This window comes from Schistocerca gregaria, chromosome X (assembly GCF_023897955.1).
Source record: "Schistocerca gregaria isolate iqSchGreg1 chromosome X, iqSchGreg1.2, whole genome shotgun sequence".
Classification (NCBI taxonomy): Eukaryota; Metazoa; Arthropoda; class Insecta; order Orthoptera; family Acrididae; genus Schistocerca; species Schistocerca gregaria.
The window spans coordinates 171,160,691-171,178,621 of NC_064931.1; the positions used below are offsets into that span (position 1 = coordinate 171,160,691).

The following is a 17,931-nucleotide window of genomic DNA, read 5'->3' on the forward strand; positions in this document are numbered from 1 at the left end:
GTTTCAGATTTTGGTTCAGGCAATCACTGAACTGTGCATGCAATGACTTACCAATCCATAATTTCGGCTCTATTTCATTAAGTGTAGTTGGTCCTGCGTTAAAATCGTCTCGCAACAAAACGCTTACTTCTTTCAGTTTCAAGCCTTTCGTGCAATCCATTCGATGATTATCTTCTAAACTTAGTGGCCAACAACAAAGTTCTAGGTAAAATTTCTGAGGACCTGTCAATTGATTTTTCAATATTTCTATTTCAGTCTACGAGAACATTAATGACAATATTACTAGTTTACTGAACATAAAACATATTACACGTAAACAACGATTAAGAGGGAAAACACTAATAAATCACTACTTTACTAAAATTTACCTATATAGTTTCACTACGAGGACACAACAAGCAACAGTTTGAAAAACACACGCACAACACAATCACCAGAGCTGCCAACTGCCTTGACATTACCGAAGAAATTTTTGAGGTAAACGCAGCGAACATAGCAGAAGTAATTCCAAGATTTGGTACAAGTTCTTTACAATTTCATTTATTTTAGTGTATTACATTTCAACAATTTAAACTGGTTATTTGTAAAATATATAACTATAAAGCGCATAAATTCTGTTTAAAAGTTAAATCCAGTCTTTACACGTTTGTATTAAACATTCATGCACAAACAACAGTCAAACATATTTTATTTTAACACCATCGACTAATATGGAACTGTTTACATTACATACGGTAAAACTTATTTACAATAATAAAATGAATGCTAAGTAGCTGGAGCTATGACAATGATAATGAAACTGCATCGCTATGAGATAGAAGAAAGTTGCCAATGTTATATAAAATATAGTGTTATAGTCAGAGAGTAAAAGGGTCCTCACACGCTCATTATTTCTTGTGCAATAATTTGTGTCAATATATTGCCACGAAAGTGCTATGCCAAGAACGGTACATTATCGCTGCCTAATATTTATGCCAAATAGAACTCTTGTCTTTGTAGGGAACACATCGGCCCTCGGCGATGGGGAACTCGTATGTATTTCGATTGAGTTGTTTGCCCTGAAAAACATTAGCAGAAAGTACGCAGGGCGGACGAAGAGAGTCTGAAAAATTTCCAGTAAACATTTCAATGCACCAGGGGCTCTTTGACTCCAGCATACATTCGTAAACCACAGCAACAACAACTAATCACAAATAAAACAAGTATGGTAAGCTGTGTAATTTACGAAGTACATGAATGTAGTTCTCTACTGTGGCAACCGTTGCAAACCAATTAAAACGATTATTTACTGGTTATTGATTGAAAGTTTACATGATCGTATGGCCATGGTGTGACAACTATTGTAAGGAAAAAAAGACATGTGAAGTATGTTCGTGTAATGTCCCACTGATCACTTGCACGATAAATCGTAATGCAGTGAACACATAGTGCGTAGTGGGGCTAGCACACTGTTACAGAAATAATTCAAAAGACGAGATCGCTTAAATAATGTTTACTAGATAACAGGTTTCAACACACTAAAGGTGCCATCATCGGATCTGTGAAGATATAACATTACAGGTTTGAGGGAGGACTTAACATGAGTTACACTATATACATTTCTATTAGTACGGTACCACATACCTGAATGTAGATTAACATTTATAAACTGTTTGCATATAACGATACATGAGGCAAACCAGCTGATATAAAATCATTGTCACAAAAAATGAAACACAATGGCTCTCATGGTCATTCTTTTCCATAAGATATGTAAAACCACCGTCACCAGATTTGGCGCTTACGGTACCTAGGACTGTAGTGCCCAGACATGTAAAGCCCAGAATACAGGTTTTAATCACTCGTCACATTGTACCGTGTTATGAACAGCATACTATGTGTATATTCCTGACTTCCATGTATGAATAAGAGTAAATTATAATTATGTAGTTTTGTATGGCGCTAATATGGATAATTCCTTTGCTTCAGATATTTTTACTCTGTAATTGATGTACTTCATAGTATGTACAGTAAGTGTACACGAAAGTGTTCTTTGCATTAGTATTTGATTAACAGTAATAGTAAAGTTGTATTGTAGTAGTAATTAGTGGTTATACCGTGGGACTGTGTGTGCACTGCTTGGACAGCACTATCTAGTGGTCGGTTGTGAACCACTAGAATCGCAGCAGGTATACATGCGTGGAATAGGGCACTGTGATGGAGTCCGTTTTTAGTCGAGCAGCGATCATATACCAAATGATTTTATCTTGTGACTACAGTTTTACATATCTTATGGAAAAGAATGACCATGAGAGCAGTTGTTTTTTATTTCTTGAGATAATGATTTTATATCAGCTGATCTGCCTCATGTATTGCTATATCCAAATGTTTTATAAATGTTGATCTACGTTCAGGTGTGCAGTACTGTACTAATAGTAATGTATATAGTGTAACTCATGTAAGCCCTCCCTCAAACCTGTCATGTTACATCTTCACAGATCCGATGATGGTACCTTTAGCGTGTTGAAACTAGTTATCCAGTAAACAGTATTTAAGCGATTCTGGCTTTTGAATTATTTCATAAATCGTAATAATTTGTAATGAGTCATTTTATATTCACATCACAAATTAATTTGTAAATATGACTATATGCTGAAAATTTAGATTTTTTTAAAACATACAGATATCAGTTAGTGATTCCTAGCACCACCTTTCACACATTACAATAACACAAATTCTTCTACAGAATAGGCGGAGTTGTCAAGTAGAAACTTAATCAGTTTGTTTTCAAATATTTGCTTTGCTGAATGTCTGACATTTTATATCACTGGGTAAGTTATCAAAAATTTTAGTTGCAACATTATGTAGACCTTTTTCTGCTAGAGACCATCTTAATGTGGAGTAATGAACGTCATTTTTCTTCTGGTATTGGAATTATCTGCATCATTGTTCCTTCTGAAGTTCAGTGGATTACTTATAACAAACTTTATGACGGAATAAATATATTGTGAAGCAGAATTCCGAATGTTCAACTCTTAAACATAAACATATGTCTACAAGACGATCATGGGTGATCACCACACTCTATTCTCACAGCATCTCTTTGAGCGATGAAGACTTCCTTTCTTAAAGATGCGTTACCACAGAACATTATTCTCTATGACATTATTGAATGAAAATATGTCAACTTACTTATTTATATGACTGCAGGGCATTATGGCGATATGTAATGGCAAAATTCTCTCGAGCTTCCAGCCGTGTCAAGTGATTTAAAATCCTTGAGTTTTTGTCTGAGTACTCCTCGGCTATTGTCAACTGGTGGCTGGTTTCCTGTTGCTGCTGCCGTCCTTATGTAGCCGCACTGCCTTCTGTGACATCACTGCTGCCAGCTCCAACGCCATACTTTGCTGTAGGCCGCTCTGTTTATTGATGGTGTTGTCAGCAGTTTTTACCTCGATCGCTTCATTAATTGCACTGTCCCAGAAACTTCTAGTTCGTGCTATAAATGATGTCTCTTTGAACGCAATATGATGCCTGTTTTTTAGAGCATGCACATTTCGTATTCTACACTGTGCTGTTCAGTAGTGCTTGTCCAACATAAAATTGTCCACATCCACACAGTAGTTCATATACTTTTGGCCTTCTGAGGTCTACATCGTCTTTCACAGGCCTCATTAGTTTTCGGGTTATTGTTGAAGCCATGAAGACAGTATCTATCTTCTGCTCTTTAGGTGCCAGCCAATCTTTCCTGTTATTGAGTAATCTTCTTCAAGTCCTCCTCGGTGTCCATTTGTTTCCATGTTTTTGGAAAGATGGCTTGCGAAATCTGGATGTTGTTGTAGACGTTTTCTTGAATACTGTCCACAAGTGGCTTAGTTCCTTCGGCAGGCTTTCTGTGACTGAGATGAGTTCCGCTCGATGACCCTAGGTCCTCAGAACAGAACGTTTCTGTGACAAATGTTAGCGTGCAGATATAGGTCTGTGTGAGTGGGTTTCTGGTAATCAGTGTGGGTGAGACACCTATTTGCTTTATGGCAGACGAGGACGTCAAGGAAAGGCGAGGCACCATTAGTCTGTCCCTCCCTCATGAATTTGACGTTGTTATGTATGTTGTTGATGTGGTGTAAGAATTCTCCCAGCTTTTAATTCCCGTAAGAACAGACTATGAATGTGTCGTTGACATAACGATAAAAGCAACTAGGCTTTGCGGGAGCCGAGTTGAGGGCGATGTCCTCAAAGTGCTCCATAAATAGGTTGCCTATAACTGAAGCTAATGTACTCCCTATTGCCACGCCGTCCATCTGATTAAAATATTCTCCATCATACAGTAATATGTTGACATCAGAGTGTGATTAAATAAATCCACAACAGTGTCGTCAGATAAGTGGGAGAGCAGATCTATGGAATAATCGACGGAAATGCATGTGAATAACGAATCTTCGTCGAAGCTGACCATAATATTACCTTCTCCTAGATGCAGGCATTTAATTCGACCGATGCAGTCGGTCGTATTCTTGATGTGTTGCACACAGCGAGCAAATTGCAGAATAAGGAAGCTGGGCATATGTTTCGCGAGTCTGTAAGTTGGTGATCCAGTGGTGCTCACAGTGGGACACCGAGGTGCGTTCTTCTTGTGAATCTTTGGAAGACAATACAGTGTAGTAGAGGTGCTCGAGGGAGGAATTTTTCAATGACATTCTCTTCCAGTGAACACGTCTTGAGACTTCCAACTTCTTCCTCATTCTTGTAGACGTTGGGCCCATTGGTAATTTTTGATATCCCTCCTCCTCCAGCATCAAAGGAATCTTCACTTCATAGTCGGCTCATTCCATAATGACTACTGCATTGCCCTTGTCAACTGGCAAGGCTGTGAGGAGAGAAGCGTTGTGGATTTCTTTAACCCTAGGACGCCCAAGCCATTTTTTCTAACTTGGATGTCTAAGGAGGGGGGGGGGGGGGGGGTTCGGCGAGCCCACAGGTATTAAATAAGTTTACTGACGAAAAATTACAACTTTCAAAATGGTTTATGTATTTTAACTAACGCATCGGTTTATAAATGTTGTTAATTGTTATAAATATTGGATTGAGTGAATAAAAAATTGATATATTGCAATACAAAATACAGATGTGTTCATTTACAATAGGCTACTCTGAGTCCTCAACTTCAAGGCAAGAGACACACTTCACAATTTTTTCTGAATGTGTGTACACACATATTTATGATACTGTCCACAATACTGTTTTGGTTGTTCTTAGATTGTTGTACTTCTGCTTCTTTGTTTTAGCTTTTCTTACACAAATGTGGCACTGACCTTTCCCTGCTGGAGGCTGACGTGCTTGTGTTGTCACTTCTTTGATTTTCTTTTGTAGAATAGTCTCCACTGATTGAACAATTTGGTTAGATAATCCTCTTGCATTGGCACTTCTTTCTTCTACCTGCAACTTCACTAGTTCCATCCCAGCTTGCAGAAGATAAAGTTTCCGTTTGTTGTGTTTCTTTTCATTCCATCTTGGATGTTGCTGGATGTATATGGTGATTTCATTGATAACACAAATGTCAACGAGAGAGTAATATACAGATAGAGGCTATCTCTTTGTTCCCCTCTGCACTAACTCACTTCAAGTTTACAAGATAAATAACAGCTGACTGACATCAACCATCACTTCCTCTGAAAGTAAACCGATTGTTGTGAATATCAAGAGTACCAACCAACAAGAAACTAACTTGCATTCTTGTAGAGATGAGAAATACGAAATCCTGCTAAGGGAAATTTTCTGTAGCATGGAAGCCTAAGGGGGGGGGGGGGGGTTGTTGGGCCATAATAAGTTTATTTAATTTTTCCTTTCAAAGCAGGAATTTTCTATAAAATATATTGACACTAACGTTTCATAAAATAGCAAACAAACAATAACTCAAAGGGAATATGTAGTATGAAAGTTACTTGGGCAAAACCAGGGGACATTAAAAATCCCCCCCCTCCCTTAGGCGCTCTAGGGTTAAGAACGTTACGTTCAGCTGTTGTTGTTATGTTCGAGGTTGGTGCCTTGGATTTTGAAAGAATGCTGCACATTTATCGATGAATTTATTCGCAAGATGCCCTGTGAAACTGCGGAAGAAATTCGTGGAGAAACGAACAGCATTCTTTCAGAATCAAAGCCGCCAATCTCGAACATGGCAAGAGCTGAACGTAACGGTCTTAAAGAAGTCCACAACGCTCCTCTCCTCAGTAGTCCTGCCAGCTTACAAGGGCAGTGCAGCTGTCATTATTGAACGAGCTGACTTCGGCGCAAAGAGTTGATTAATGCTGGAGAAGGAAACATATAAAAATAATCAAGGGACCCAACATCCAGAATAATGAGGAAGACATCACAGCTTCCCATGAGGTCTTCACTGGAAGAGAATGTCATTAAAAATCTTCCCCCTCGGGCACCTCGACCATCTACATTGTATGGCCTTCCAAAGGTTCACAAGAAGAACATACCTCTGTGTCCCATTGTGAGCACCATTGGATCACCGACTTACAGACTCGCAAAATATCTAGTCAGCCTTCTTGCTCTACACTTTACTCGCTGTGTGCACCACATCAAGAATACGACTGACTACATCGGCCGGATTAAATGCCTGCATCTTGGAGAAGGGAATATGGTTGGCTTTTATGTGGTGTCATTATTCATGCGCATTTCCATCCAGAATTCCATAGACCTACTATCCAAGTTGTTTGACGATACTCTTATGGATTTATTTAAGCAGACTCTGAAGTCATCGTATTTTTTGTAGGGTGGAGAATATTTCAATCAAACGGACGATGTCCCGATGGGGAGTCCATTAGCTCGAATTACAGCCAACCTGTTTATGGAGCACTTTGAGTACATCGTCCTTGACACGGATCCTGCAAAGCCTAGTTGCTTTTATCGTTATGTCACCGATACGTTCATTGTCTGTTCTCCTGGACGTGAAAAGATTCTTAAACCACATCAATAATATCCATAACAACATCAAGTTCACGAGGTAGGTAGAGACTAATGGTGCCTTGCCTGTCCTTGATGTCCTTATGTGCCGTAAAGCAAATGGATGCCTCAACCACACTGATGACCAGAAAACCACTCACGGATCAATATCTGCACGCCAACATCTGTCACCATCTGTCACAGAATTGTTCTGTTCTGAGGACATTGGTGCATCAAGTGGAAGCCATCTCAGATGCAGAAAACCTGCCGAAGGAACTGAGCCACTTACGAAAATATGCAAGGATAACGGCCACCACAACCTCCAGATTTCCAAGAACACGGAAGCAAAAGGACACTGAGAAGGAAGCAAAGAAGCTTGCGTTTTTGCCATTTTGTGGCTCAACAAAAGGAAAGATTAGCCAGCTCCTAAAAAGGCAGAAAATCGATTCTGTCTTCATGGCCCCAACAAAAACTCGAAAACTAATGAGGCCTGTGAAAGACGATGTAGGGCCCAGAACGCCAAAAGTATATAAACTACTGTGCGAGTGTGGACAGTTTTATGTTGGACAGCACTGTGTAGAGTTGCTTTCACCTTCGGTACCCTGAGAAATCAGTGATAGCGGAGCATGCTCTAGAAAACAGAGATCCTCTTGCATTGGAAGAGACATGAGTTATTACATGGACTATTAGTTTCTGGGATAGCGTAATTAAAGAAGCGACTGAGATAAAAATTTGCTGCAACGCCCTCAATAAAGATGGCGGCCTACAGGACAGTACAGCTTCAGACCCGGCCATCAGAAGGTTGAATCAAGTGCGGACAGGCGCTCAGTGAAAAAGTTATCTTATACTGCGTTGGAGCGGGCAGCAGTGACGTCACAGAAGGCAGCATGGCTGTATAAGGATGGCAGCAGCAACCAAAAACGAGACACCACTTGAAAAAGGCCGACGATTACTCAGCCAGAAGCTCATGAATTTTAAACCACTTGATGCAGCTAGAAGCTCGAGAGAATTTTATCAACTTACTTGATTGTCTCTCCCCAAGATTTTCAATGATTCTTAGTTCAAATGTGGCTGAACAAAATTGTTTCAGGAGTTCCAAAATGTGCCTTGTCCAGTCGAGGGCAACCATTCGCAGGGGTAAGGGGGTTGCGGCGTCCCCCTCCCCCTGTGTCATAGCAAGGAAAAACTATAGTGCTTTCAGGTGTTTTTCTGTCAAGAAAATGATCAAAAATTCGCGGTTACGAAGGTATTTTACAGGGTCGGAACTGGACCTTTTTATTGGTTACTTGAAAGTTGCCATTTGTCTTCCAAAATATTTAAAATACGCCATGCCCCCATGTCTTGCCCCACTCCACCCTGTCTACAAACTATTGACAGGGCGCTCTTATTTCCAGTTTAAATTCTTATCAGTATGGACACCTAAGAATTTTGAAGTCTCCAACCTATTTATTATTTTCCCACCATGTGTGACACTTATCAATAGTTTAGAACCACTATATATGCAGAACTTTCTTAATAACTATTTCTCGTTGCAATCTACCCCACAACACCCTTAGAAGCTTTTCAGACTGCTTCTGACCGCCCTGTATAGAGAGGGGCTACATAAGGGAAATGAACTTGAAGTCAATATTACTGAAAGCGAAGAGGAATTAAGTGTAGATAGCATGGGAGGTATTCTGTGGGAGATATGCTGTAGGAAATATGCTACTGCTAGAACAATTTGAAGAACACTGAAAATCCTTAGTGGAAACAAGGCTCTAGGAGTGGAAGACATCCCTAAGAGTTATTGAGATCCTTGGGAGAGGTGACCATAAAAATCTATTCCACCTAGTATGCAAGATATACGAGACAAGCAAAATACTCTTGGCCTTAAGGAAAAATGTAATTATTCCAGTTCCAAAGAAAGAAGGTGTTTTCAGGTGTGACTATTGCTGAACTGTCAGTTTAATAATCCACGATTTCAAAATACTGACACAAATCATTTACAGAAGAATGGAAAAACCGGTAGAACCTACCCTGTGGAAGGTCAAATTGTGTTCTGGAGAAATGTAGGAACATGCAGGGTAACACCGAACTATGATTTAGCTTACAAGATAGATTAAAGAAAGACAAACTTACGTTTGAAGAGTTAGGGAAAGTTTTCGACCATGTTGGCTGGAATACACTATTTGAATTTCTTAATGCAGAAGGGGTATAATACAGGAAGCAAAATGTTTTTCTACAGCTTGCACAGAAATCAGATGGCAGTTATAAGAGATGAAGGGAGTGAAAGGAAAAATGGTTCAAATGGCTCTGAGCACTATGGGACTTAACATCTTAGGTAATCAGTCCCCTAGAACTTAGAACTACTTAAACCTAACTAACCTAAGGACATCACACACATCCAAGCCCAAGGCAGGATTCGAACCTGCGACCGTAGCAGTCCCGCGGTTCCGGACTGCAGCACCTAGAACCGCAAGACCATTGTGGCCGGGCGTGAAAGGAAAGCACAATGCTTGAGAAGGGAGGGAGAGAGCCAGTACCCAATGTTATTCAATCTGTACACTGAGCAAGCAGTAAGGAAAACCAAAGCAAAATTTGGAGAAGGAATGAAAGTTCAATAACACTATTATTTTGTCAGAGAGAGGAAAGGAATTGGATAAGAACAGTTGAACAGAATGAACAATGTCTTGAAAGGAAAATAAGATGAACACCAATAACAGCAAAAAAGGCCCATAAAAATTAGCCTCTACCTCAAGATGAATATTTCAACGCGATGCTAGGCTTTTCCAAGTAAACTCTACAACAGATTCCAAAACACTACTGCAAATCCACATCAAACTAATCTAAACCTACACTTCAGCAGACTCTGTCTTTCACATAATGTAATACCTAAATGTATACATGTAATTGCATACAGAACGTCACCTACAGCTCAATATATCAAGCACAAAACCGAAATTAACTGGCTGAAACAGGAAATTAGATGCCTACCATGAAAGAAACTCAGTGTAGAATTATTCAAACTTCGTCTCAAACCATGAAAATACATCAAAATCTGTAAAACACAAGTGACACAATAAATACAGCCAAACAACATACAGAAAAACTAATAAAAATAAAATAGGAAAAATAACAACAGGTACTAAACATATTTGAAACAAAACGAAAATAAAAATTAAATACAGAAACAGAAGGGAAACAGACCGTACATTCTACAAAATGGATAGCCATTCTTACTGACATAATTCACAAACCAAGCACTGAATCTGCTAGAAAAAGGACACAAATACAATGTCAACACACACTTTACACACAAGACAGTGAAGAATCCTAGCACAGAAAGTGAGTACATAATAAAACAACAAGGAAAGGTCAATAGTTCAAACTTCAATGCAGGCCTGACAAAAGAATTTGTTGCAGAAGAAATTAAATGCATAATGACTGAAAACTAGAGTTACATACTCTTATGAACAAAATAAAAGAAAAAAAACTCCCAGAAAAAATTAATAAATTGAAAAAGAATAACGCTCTCATCACAAAATCAATCAAGGTCAGCACTGTGTTAATAATGACAGAGGAGGAACGCAAAAATAAAATTGCAAATTTTCTAGAAGCTGCCAATATAGCTAAGATAGTCAGTAGCCCAACACAAAGACACCAGAAAAAATACACATACTTCTAAAAAAAATCTCACTAGCATTCACAAAACAGAAAATGAATTATGGAAAACAGATATCCAACAGCTATAAATGTATGGAATAATTTTATGATTTTGTCAGTATCAGAGTCCCTGTGGCACCATCTTCACGCCATTGCACAAAACAATAAAATCATCAACCCTACAATAGCATGCAAATGTGATATTCAACTTCAAATGTCATTGTTTAAAATAAGTAAAAAAATTGAGAGATCTAAAATACAAAGATGGTAAGATAAAATGTATGACATACAAACACTGGTCACTGTAAACTGTCACGTAACTATTACTAGCACTAATAAAAACAGCTCAAATAAAACGTAACTTACAAAATGCAGCAAAAATTACTATATTATAGTAAATAGGAGAGCCTTCATTAAAAAATACACCGAATCATGACGTACATACAGAAGTATCACATAAAGTGGTCATACTATATCCAAATGGCATGAAGACAGAAAAGTAAGAAAAGGAAATAATGAAATCATAAGTACCATAAAGGAAAAAGGTGAACTAATTATAATGGCGTTATTCAGCTGTGTAGGAATGCAAAACCACAAATGAGAATCATGCACTTAGGTCAAAGCAAGACTATGTTCCAAAATGTAAAATTTGTATTTTTCCTTTTTTTTGCTGTTGTGCAGATAAAAGACAAAACATGTGAAGCACAACAAAATAAAAACAAACCACTGTCTTTAAACTTGTAGCATGTAGCTGTGACTAACATGTCCTATTATTTGTGTGACTTATCCATTGGAAAACCGTTTTCATATAATGTAACCAAAGATATAAAATGCAAAGGAAAAAAATAAAAGTGAAAATCTTGAATAAAGTAAACTTTCAAACTGAGTATGCTAGTGTAGGAGTAAAGAGGTAAATGAACTCTAAAATTCAGTTAACACCCATCACTATACAATAGACATATAATAATTATTTTAATGAGAAACCTTATCAATCATTTTAAACTGTAATAGTATAGAATAAAATAGGGTATGACGGGAATTGATACGCTAAAAGAATATGAACTGATACTTACAAAAACATAAGTGTTGGAACAAAGGACCAAGAAAGACTAAATAATATTAATAAGACAGAATATGAACCAACACCTATCAAATTGCGGAAGTACTGCGAATAATGTATACAATAACACAGTTAAAGTTCAAAGTGCAGGTTTTTGCGGTGAAGAAAACGTAAAAAAAACATACTGCACATGCAAACAGATACATACACACACACACACACACACACACACACACACACACACACACACACACACACACACACACACACAGTGAGTGAGAGAGAGAGACTTTTCTACCTAGAATAAAACCTTCCAAGCCATTAATTTCTGACGGAAATAATTTCATACATTAAGTTCTCTATGGTTGCAGATGACAAACTGTGAAAGAAAAACAACTGGAACCCAAAATACATAAATCCACAGCATGTGATATCAAGGTGTACATCAAACATTTTGCCTATTATCAAATTTTGAAACACGTTTTCTATATATGCAGATCGGAAAGAGCAAGATTGCTAGTTATTCAATAGAAAGGAAATAAAAACCCCAGTGATGATGCTATAACTTCAACATTACATATCTGGGTAAAAATAACAAAAAAGAAATGTTTCCTCAAAGCAAAACCCAGCCAGAAAAGAAATATAATAGGCTCGTTTCAGTAATTGCCAAAGAACTACATTTAAACATCAGAAAACAGGCATTGCTGTGTATGAGCATCTGTGATAATGTATGAACCCCATGTTCGGTGTATATGCTGCTCAAACATGTCTACTTCCACATCTGTTTATAAATTCATTGCTTGATCATTGGTGACATTAGTTATGAACCCCCAATTTATTTTACACCAAGCTGGATTCTATCACTCCAGAACTGAAATGTTGTATTTGTGAACTATCGTACTACAATTTGCATACTAAGAAAACGCCATAGTTAGATACACTGGTGCTTAAAGATGTATCAAAATAACGTAATTCTTCATCAGTAAACACTTCCGGGCTAAACTGCCATGGTCGATCTGTAGAACTTCTTCTCCCTGACGTTTCGTTCTCAACTACGGGGAACATCTTCCGCGGTGAGTCGATGTTCTCCGTAGTTGAGAACGAAATGTCAGGGAGAAGAAGTTCTACAGATCGACCACGGCAATTTAGCCCAGAAGTGTTTACTGATGAAGACACCGGGCGTGAAAGCCTACATGGGATGATTTAACGTAATTCTGTATAACTTGATGTACCATAGTTAAAATCGGGAAATGTGACTGCAGTGTATAAACGTGTTATCTTCAGTTTGTCTACATTTACAGTTCCGAATCAAGCTCCTTTTTCAATCTTTTACATCACGAATCCTACTTTTGTGCTTACATAATAGTCATAAAGTATGTCCAGAAAGCATTTAAAACAAGTAGGTACATTCTTCTAGCAGAGCAGAAATGTTTTATCTGTATTGTATTTATGCTGGCAAGTTTTATATTTGAATTACTTGATGAACAGGGATATTTTTATAAAGAAAATGTTTCTTTTGTAATAGCATAGTGAGTCATATTACGTCTTGTACTTTGAGCATAGGCATTTAGTTTTTTTTTTTGCTGTTAGTTCAAACTATATCAGGTTATCTCAGTACGCTGCCAAGATGTAAAGTAGGTACATTCTGGAAAACTAGGTCTTCCACATATAGATATTTGCTTTTTGCTGTTCATTGCTCTTTCCTGACTGAGATCAATCTTCGAAAAAGGTTGAGAGAGCAATCATAATATGTATGAAGCTATTAAACCAGGCTTATTACAGTGTCAGTTTCTGGTCTCATGTTGTGTCATGCACTAAATCAGTCTTAATTATTGTTCTTAAAAATTGGAGTTCAGGAAAGTGTTTCTGCATAGTTTCAAGTAGAAATTGATTTGCTGCATCATTGACTTTTTAGCATTTCAGTGTAGTGACCATCAAATATGCAGAGCAAGAAAAGTGCCGAAATAAGTCTTAGAATGTTTCGTGTAAAGATTTTTCGTCCTTTTACTAGTGTGCATGAATGAAACCAAGAAAAAAGTGAATCTACAAAAGTATAAAAAACTGTTCACAAAATATACTGTGCATATAAACCAAAGAAACTGTGTTACAGTGATAAAACGTGGTATGCTGCCAGTCTTTAACATGCCACAAAATGACATTCTATAAATATCAGACATAACACAAAATCAGAAATAGCCTAGAGAAGCTAGCAGACAGGGGTCGAAACATGTCTTGTGATCGAAAAACAGTGTGTTACACTGAAGAAAGATGTGTAAAAGGGACCATATATTCTGCTAAAGCTGTCAATATATTTGTAACAGAATATTTTATTCCATACAACTGAGCAAATTTGCCTGCTTGTATGTACAGCATTAACAGATCTTCCACTCTCCAATAAAAGAAGCAAGACATCAGAGCATTCGCAAAGAGCATAAGAATTTAGTAAACCGCACTAAAAAGCATAATTCGGCTTAAAGTGCATGTGCTTTTGTCAGTATTCACATTGAAGTACTAAACTTTTCTGTGTGATTTTCGGGACGCCAATTTTCTTGGAGTATTGTCTCATATTCAATTGTTTATTTATCATATGCTTGAGGAAATGAAAATTTTCACTTGAAATGGAGTGAACGGTCGAAGCCGTCAAGAGTGTGAAATGAAACACTTATTGCTTCAGCATAAAAGAATGTTTTAGTTGATTTGTAAAAGCCAAACTTCTTCATAAATTCAACAAAAATAACTTCAGTGTTCTGAAGGACGATTAATGTTGCTAATAACGTGGAAATAAAACTAAATCAGAAAACTGAAACAAATAACATGTTATGCTAGTCTTCTGCAATTATGTGACTATATTTTATTTCACTTGACAGCTCCCAGTCACAGCAATCCGTTTTGTTTTCATTTGATATTTGAACTGTACCTGAAGTGAAAAAAACAGCAAAATAACGAAACGTAAACTCAGGTCACATAGAGTCAACCCTTACTCCAACAGAGTGAATGTTGCAGCTTGGGAACGCCAGAAAAATATTTCAAGGTAGATTCTTGCTGCTTGCTACTCACTACTTAAACATGTATCAGCCACACTCCAAGTTGCCAGAAGCAGGAGAAGGGACAGCTTAAATTCGACTTTAGCTCTGTGCATTCACATGAGCCGATTGGCAGCTGCTTAAAAGTGCCGCATGTGTATCACTGGGGTGTGTCAACTACTGAGGAAAGTTGTATTCCTTTCATCTGATCTGTAATATTTTATAACATTGCTATCTCATTAAAGTAAGCCATACAAAGAGACAGAGAGAGAGAGAGAGAGAGAGAGAGAGAGAGAGAGAGAGAGAGAGAGAAGAAAAAATATACTGATTGTGGTGATTACATAGTGAGGCAAATGTGTAAATATTGTAAGTAATTTGTAGATGTTGAGTACACACATGTGAGTTGAAATTCAATGATGAGGCATTGCAGTATTTATAGAGGCGGAATCTCATGTGAGTGTGTGTGTGTGTGTGTGTGTGTGTGTGTGTGTGTGTGTGTGTGTGTGTGTGTGTGTGTGTGTGTGTGTGTACGTGTGTGTATGTGTTTGTGTAAAATTTGTAATGAGTTTCCCCCCCAGATCTGTGTCAATTTACCCTGAAACTCTATCAATTTTTCCCCCATCCCACCCCGAATGGGTGTTAGCTTGCTCCAAAACTACAACAACTTGAAGCCCTCCAACCCAACAAAATGAGTCAACTTGCCCCCCTAAACTGTATCAACTTGATCCCAAAACTGTGTTAACTTGCCCACCTCCCTCTCCCGAAACTGTACCAGATTGCCCCTAAAATCGTATCGTTTAAAAAATGGAGTAGGTCGGAACACGGAGACCATTTAAAAAACAGAACATGATCAGATTACACAGAATCTTTAAAAAAAGAGGACAGGTCAGACCAAGCAGACTGTTTAAAAAAACTAAATAAATTCGAACACACACACTGTTTAAACAAATCGAATCTGATCAGAACACACAGACCATTTCAAAATGGAGTGGAATCAAAACAAGACCATGAAAGAAACAGAACTGCACTGGAACATAGAGAGAGGCAGTGGTGGTCAACTGTTCCATCCTGTTATGTTTTTTTTAAAAAATAGACTGTGTATTTCGATCAGTTCCATTTTTTTTAATGGTCAGTCTGTTCCAAAGCAACTTCGTATTTTTTAAGTGACCTGTGTGGTAAGCTTCCAACACAGGTGGGTAAAAACAGTAGGGCCTAACAGATAATGTTTTTCTTTGATGAAGCTCAAAGCAAGAAAATAACTGTTTTCCCAGTAATAAATGCTCCCCCTGATGGAGATGCACTGTTACTTACAATAGGTAAAATAATGCAATACAGTAAGGATATTCCTTAATTGAAATCAATTAGAGTCATAATGACTCCAGAACAAACGATTTTAAGAATGGTTTACAAGAGATAACATGAGATGAAACTTACAGTGAACCAAATTCTAACATATAAATTCGTATCATTATTTGAAAATAGCTTCTTACACAAGGTAATCAGAAAAGACATTCAACAGTCCTGTACAAAACCACAGGTCACTAGAGGGATTAAAGTATCTTGTAAAGGAAAAAAGGAAAGGTACCTGCTATCTAGGACAAGCAGAGATCGTGCAGAAGTTGCACACTATAAAAACTACTCGAAATTAGTAAGAAAAGTTATTAAAATCGAAGACCTTGCACATAATGTCAGAAATCAATCATTTCGACAACAGGCTTAAGGTTATATGGAATGTGGTGAAACGAGAGACAGGACAACCAGCAACAGAACAGGGTTACATAAATATTGAGCTGAATGGAAGCGCTATAAACGATGTGTCACAGCTACATATATGTTTAGTAACATTTATTAAGTATAATAGAAAGTAAAGCGACGAAGAGTTCAAGAGAAAAATCAGAACAGTGTGTTGAAAAAGCAACTCTCACAAAATGCAATCATTTGAATGTGTCACCAATTCCTCATTCTGAAATTAAGAGAATTATATATTCCCTCAAAAGTAAAAGCTCGCCTGCTTTTGATGGTGTTTCCTATAGAGTACGAGTACTAAAGATTTATTCTCATGCAATAAGCGCCACTTTATCTGAAATATGTAATGCATCACTAACCCAAGAGATTTTTCCACACAGAGTGAAATATGCTTTTGTTAAACCCCGCTTTAAGAAAGATAATAAGAGAGATGGTAATGACTACCGATATATCTCACTACTGACATCATTTTCCACTATTTTTCAGAAGGTGACGTAGTCTAGAGCAATTACGATAACATCCTCAGCGAATCACAGTTTGGATTTGAGAAGAGTTGCTCTACTGAGAATTCCATTCACATGGTCAGCCAGTTGGTATTTTCTGTGACATATCTAAGGTATTTGACTGTGTGAATCACATTATTATCCAAGATAAAGTGAAGATTTATGAGACTGATGGTATAGTGAACCAATGGATAATATCATACTAACCAAAAGAATGCAGGAAATTGTACTTAGTAATTCAACCAATCTAGGCCTGGGACAGTACTCTGACTGAGGAGAAATCACATATGGGGTTTCCCAAGGTTCAATCTTAGGTCTACTACTGTTCCTCTTATATGTAAAAATCTTCTGTCTAATACAAAACAAGTGACATAAATTCTTTTTGCAGATGACAAAGGTATTGAAACCAGTCCTATAATACATACAGAAATAAAACTAATGGTAATCACTGTCCTTAAAAGTATCATTGACTGGTTTTCTGTGAATGGTCTCATCCCCAATTTTAGAATGATACAACATATTCAGTTCTGCATATCTATGAGTGCAATGATAAATGTAATACAGGAAAGAATAAATAAGGTTGAAACTTCAAAATTCTTATGTGTCTATGCTGACAAGAATTTAAATTGGAAAGAGAACATTTTGAAACTCCTAAAGCAGCTAAGTTCAGCCACATTTGCTCTTAGAATCTTGCAGATCTTGAGGACAGGCAAATAAGTAAGTTGACATATTTTGCATATTTTCATTCAGTGCTGTCATAGGAAATAATGTTCTGGGTTAACACATCTTAAAGAAAGAAGGTGTGCATTGCTCAAAAACATGCTGTAAGTATATTATGTGGTACTCACCAAGATCATCTTGTACACATCTGGTTAAGAAGTTGGGCATTCTGACTAGTGCTTCACAATATGTTTATTCCTTCGTAAAGTTTGTTGTAAATAATCCGCTACAGTTCTAAAGGAACAATGGTGTACATCATTACAACATGAGAAGGAAAAAAAGATGTTCATTGCTCCACATTAAGGTTGCC

At 37.4% G+C, this 17,931-nt stretch overlaps 1 protein-coding gene across 1 annotated transcript in view; it reads right to left on the minus strand.

The window, feature by feature from the left end:
- Positions 1-805, minus strand: part of LOC126298559 (dual specificity protein phosphatase MPK-4-like) — a 132,909-nt gene extending 132,104 nt beyond the window's left edge. Inside the window, exons 1-2 of the mRNA XM_049989918.1 lie at positions 369-805; positions 52-222 (exon numbers count right to left, since the gene is read on the minus strand). Of these exons, the coding sequence (XP_049845875.1) occupies positions 52-160 (109 nt within the window). The 5' untranslated portion in view covers positions 161-222; positions 369-805. The remainder of the gene's footprint in view (positions 1-51; positions 223-368) is intronic.
- Between the last annotated feature and the right edge of the window lie 17,126 nt (positions 806-17,931).